At 47.8% G+C, this 4,935-nt stretch overlaps 1 protein-coding gene across 1 annotated transcript in view; it reads right to left on the bottom strand.

Moving 5' to 3' along the window:
- Positions 1-1,433, bottom strand: part of AIF1 (allograft inflammatory factor 1) — a 2,710-nt gene extending 1,277 nt beyond the window's left edge. Inside the window, exons 1-5 of the mRNA XM_008067690.2 lie at positions 1,349-1,433; positions 1,105-1,166; positions 952-1,018; positions 551-592; positions 199-361 (exon numbers count right to left, since the gene is read on the bottom strand). Coding sequence (XP_008065881.1) covers positions 199-361; positions 551-592; positions 952-1,018; positions 1,105-1,166; positions 1,349-1,373 — 359 coding nt within the window. The 5' untranslated portion in view covers positions 1,374-1,433. The remainder of the gene's footprint in view (positions 1-198; positions 362-550; positions 593-951; positions 1,019-1,104; positions 1,167-1,348) is intronic.
- Positions 1,434-4,935: the final 3,502 nt, after the last annotated feature.

Genomic DNA, 4,935 nt, shown 5'->3' with positions numbered 1-4,935 from the left:
GGAGCATGCCACTGCACTCCAGTCTAGGCGACAGAGTGAGACTCCAACTTAAAAAAAGAAAAAGAAAAAAAGAAAGAAAAGAAAGAAAGAAAGAAAACAAAAAACAAAAAAGAGAGAAAAGTGGGGTCTGTGGACAGTGGTAGTGGTGGGGGAGGAGAAAACAGGCAAATATAGGGGAAATTGGAACCGGACTCTCACATTTTTAGGATGGCAGATCTCTTTCCCAACATCATCCTGAGAAAGTCAGGGTAGCTGAATGTCTCCCCAGAGCCACTGGACACCTCCCCAATTAATTTCTTCAGCTCTAGGTGGGTCTTGGGAACCCCAAGTTTCTCCAGCATTCGCTTCAGGGACATGACATCTGGAGGCAAAGTATGGGGGCGGGTAAAAGAGGGGGAATCTCCCTCCCCTCTCCCCCATGTCTACATTCCCATTCTCCTTCTTCCTACTCTGGTAGGTGGGACCCCTCCCAGACCATGGGGAGTGGAGCACATAGGAGAGACCTCTGTCTTCCTAGGCCTGCAATTCCCCCAAGTCACCCTTTACTCACCGATATCTCCATTTCCATTCAGGTCAAACTCCATGTATTTATCTGGGTGAGGGGAGAAAGCAAAGAGGGTAGGAGCTGGTTGGAGGGTCTTTGGCAGGGGACAGAGGAAGGGGTTGCTGACTAAATGTTAGGTGAGAGAGAGGATATGGAAGGGGGAGGGGCAGGCAGAGGAAGCGGGGTTAGGGTATAGAGGGGGCCTATTAGGGAGGAAGGAACTGGGGGGTGGGTGCTGGGGGTGGCAGGCCAGAAAGATGGGCTACATGGGAAGGGGCAACAAAAGCAGATTCCCCACTTCCTACCACAGAAGTAAATTTTGTGTTTCTGTTGTACCCACCCTGTTCTTGTAAAATTCCTCCCCCCAACTTCAGCCCCCCTCTCCACCCCTGAAGCTTTCCCCTCACTCTTGAAGGCTTCCAGTTTGGAGGACAGATCCTCATCACTGCTATATTTGGGATCATCCAGGAATTGCTGTTGGGGAGAAAGTAAGAGCCAGGGTAAACCCTTCACATCTAGGTCCCATTCCCAGGCTCTGCTCTCTTAATTCTTTCTTTTACCTTGTTGATCTCATCCAGTCTCTCTTCCTGCTGGGCCTTCAGCAGTCCAAAAGCTTTTCCTCCTGTGGGGGCACAAAGGTTAATCAGTTCTCACCCCTCCCTTCCTCCCCTCACCCACCACACCAACTCAGAGACATCTACAGTCTGCCTGCCTAGGCTAGCTCACTGCCCTCCTATTCAACAGCCCAGGTCTGTCCATCTCCTTGCTCCCATCTTATGCTCCTGCCTATTTTGCTCTGCCTACCCTGAAAATCTCTGGTTTGGTTCATAGCTCAGAGATGCTGGCGGAGGTGAGGAGGCAGACCAAGCTGGCGGCCTCTCTGTCTGCAGGCTCTCCTCTGCCACCAGTCTCTTCCTCAGAGGCCTTCCTCCCAAACTTCCCCTTTCCCCTCATTCCTTCCTCTACCTCCAGGCCTCACTTCCCCATCGGCTTCTGCTGACACTAGTAACCCAGGATGAAGGAGGAGTCGGGTGTAAAATGCAGATGAGAAAATAATGTTCTCCCAAATTCCTCTGAAATTAGAGCCCAGTGTGTACATTTTAAAAAATGTTTTGATTAGCTACCAGAGGTGTAGGAAAAAGTAAGACCTTGGGGACATTTATTATCAGGAACAAACAGTCTTTGGATAATTCTGTGGTTCAGGTAACTATGAGGCCTTGCATTTTGTCAGGTTTCTTGAGTCTGTACAGGCAGGTGTGGATAGGGAGCTGAGGAAGGGCTGGCTGAATTTTTCTGCACTGTGGATAGGAGACGAATCTGAAATCTGCTGGCAGCTCAAGGAGGGTAGCAAGATGGACACAGACAGGGCCTAGAGAGGGAGAAAATCTTCACTTCCAGCCCAGTGACTCCAGGGAGGCCCCCAGGGAAATGTAGAAATGTTTAATGAAAAATTTGTATTTGTTTTGCTTTAGGATATGCAGTGTAGCCCTCTCATCTTATATCTCCGTTGACATCTTCAGTAAAATCTACAGAGACCAGGAATTACAGAATTTGAGTAGATACTCTGAAGGAACTGAAAGTGGTACTGAGAGAGAGACAGCATTTGTGGGCACGAGTCAGGGAGTGAAACGGACATCAGGTTTGTGTACCAAGTGTGCGTGTGTGTGTGTATACATGTTTGTGTAATGGTGCTGGTCACTGTGGGTCCAGCAGAGTGGGTGATAGTCTCTGATACATGCCCTTCCTAGACATAAACTTTATTCCCACTGCCACTCTTGTTTGGCCAGGCACTTCTCAGGGTGGTGAGGACAGCACATCTCCCTCACCGAGATGTCTTTGTCCAAACTCCCTGCCCAGGGCTCCATCCACTCTGCCCTGGCATCAGTGGAGACACCTTTCCTTCTTCCCTCCCCCCCAACCTAATTCCTCTTCTGCAGCTGGGAATTTTCACCTCTCACTGCCCTTTTCATGACCCAGGTAGGTGGGGGAAGATGCTGAAGTGGACTCTGATATCTTGACTTCCCTTTATTGCAGCTGCCTCTCCCCCTGGTCTCAGTGCTCCCAATGATCTCAGTGCCTGCTAGGGAGAATTCATTTCTTTATTCATATATTCATTCAAAAAATACTTACTACATGCCAGGCATGCTTCAGGTCAAGCAAATGAAAACTAGCAAATGAAAACTCTTATCCTCATGATCAGTCCAATTGGTGAAGGCAGACAATACAAATAAATAAGCGATTTTTTTTTTTGAGTTGAAGTCTCACTCTGTCACCCAGACTGGAGTGTAGTGGCCACTCCCGGCCACCGCAGCCTCAACCTGCTGGGCTCCGGCAATCCTTCTGCCTCAGCCTTCCAAGTAGCTGGAACTACAGGCGCGCGCTACCATACCCGGCTAATTTTTTCATTTATTGTAGAGATGAGATCTCACCAAGTTGCCCAGGCGGGTCTCGAACCCGTGGGCTCAGACAATCCACTCACTAAATAAGCGTTTTAAAAGCAATAGGTCGTCAGGTGTGGTGGCTTACGCCTGACATTGCAGCACTTTGAGAGGCAGAGGCGAGAGGATTGCTTGAGCCCAGGGGTTCAAGACCAGCTTAGGCCTCTTGGCAAGAACTCATCTCTACAGTAAATCAAAAAATTAGCTGGGCGTGGTGACGCACACCTGTAGTTTCAGCTACTTGGGAGGTTGAGGCAGAAGTATCCCCTGAGCCCAGCAGGTCAAGGCTGCAATGATTGTGAATGTGCCACTGCACTCCAGCCTGGGCCACAGAATGAGACTCCTACTAAAAACAAAAACAAAAGGCAATAGGTGCCTGTGGAGGAAAACAAAGGGAAGACTGGGGATAGGAGTGTTGCCAGTGCACTGCAGTTTTGTTTTTGTTTTGAGCCAGTGTCTTACTCTGTTGCCCACGCTGAAGTGCAGTGACGTGTTCACGGCCACCACAACCTTGATCTGCTGGGCTCAGGGGATTCTTCCACCTCAGCCTTCCAAGTAGCTGGAACTTCAGTGCACGACACCACATCTGGTTAATTATTTGATTTATTGTAGAGACAAAGTCTCACCAGGTTGCCCAGGCTGATCTCAAACCTGTGGACTCAGGTAATCCTCTCGTCTTTGCCTCCCAAAGTGCTGGAATTATAGGTGTGAGCCACCATGTCTGATGAACTGCAGTTTTATTTATTTATTTTATTTTTTTTGAATCAGAGTCTCAGTCTGTCGCCTAGGCTGGAGTGCAGTGGCACGCTTACTTCCACCACAGCCTCGACCTGCTGGGCTCAGACAATCCTTCCTCCTCAGCCTTCCAAGTAGCTGGAACCACAGGCATGTGCCACCACAGGCAGCTAATTTTTAAAAAAATTTATTGTAGAGATGAGGTCTCACCAAGTTGCCCAGGCTGGTCTTGAACCCCAGGTCTCAGGCAATCCTCTCACCTAAGCCTTCCAAGGTGCTGGGATTGTAGGCATGAGCCTCTGAGCATCCACACCCTGCTGAACTGCAGTTAGTTTATTTGTTTATTTATTTTAATTATAAAGTTGTGGGGTACAATTCAGGGTTAGGTATACAAACGGTGATTATGCAGGTACCCTTGTTGATGAGATATGCCTCTCCCTTCCTGACAGTTTCCCACTACTGCTAATCTCTTTCTTATAGTATTATAATTGTTCAAGGTCCACTTATGAGTGAGAACATATGGTACTCTGTTCTTTGTTTCTGTGATAGATCAGATCACTGAGTATGATCGACTCTAAATTCATCCAAGTTGCTGCAAAGTCTATATGTTTGTCCTTCTTTATGGCTGCATAATATTCCATTGTGTACATGTATCACATTTTAAAAATCCAGTCCAGTTTCGATGGGCAGCATGGTTAGTTCCATATTTTTGTTATTGTGAATAGAGCTGTAACAAACATACATGTGCAGGTATCTTTTTTGTAGAATGATTTGAGTTCCTCTGGGTATATTTCCAATAGGGGAATTGCTGGGTCATATGGAAGGTTAATTTCTAGTTCTTTCAGAAATCGCCAAGGAGGTTGTCTTCCAAAGAAGTTGCACTAGTTTGCATTCCCACCAGCAGTGTAGAAGCGTTTCTTTCTCTCTGCATCCTCACCAGCATCTGTTATTTGTTTTATTAATGATGGCCATTCTTACTGGGGTTAGGTGGTATCTCTTTTTTTTTTTTTTGAGTTGGAGTCGTACTCTGTCGCTCAGACTGGAGTGCAGTGGCCGCTCCCAGCCACTGCAGCCTCGACCTGCTGGACTCCAGCAGTCCTTCCGCCTCAGCCTTCCAAGTAGCTGGAACTACAGGCGTGCGCTACCACGCTCGGCTCATTTTTAAAAATTTATTTATTGTAGAGATGAGGTCTCGCCAAGTTGCCCAGGCGGGTCTCG

This window comes from Carlito syrichta, unplaced genomic scaffold (assembly GCF_000164805.1).
Source record: "Carlito syrichta isolate Samal-C Ts95f unplaced genomic scaffold, Tarsius_syrichta-2.0.1 Scaffold309736, whole genome shotgun sequence".
NCBI lineage: Eukaryota > Metazoa > Chordata > Mammalia > Primates > Tarsiidae > Carlito > Carlito syrichta.
The sequence above is the reverse complement of the archived record's forward strand: the minus strand, read 5'-3'. Positions and strand labels throughout refer to the sequence as shown.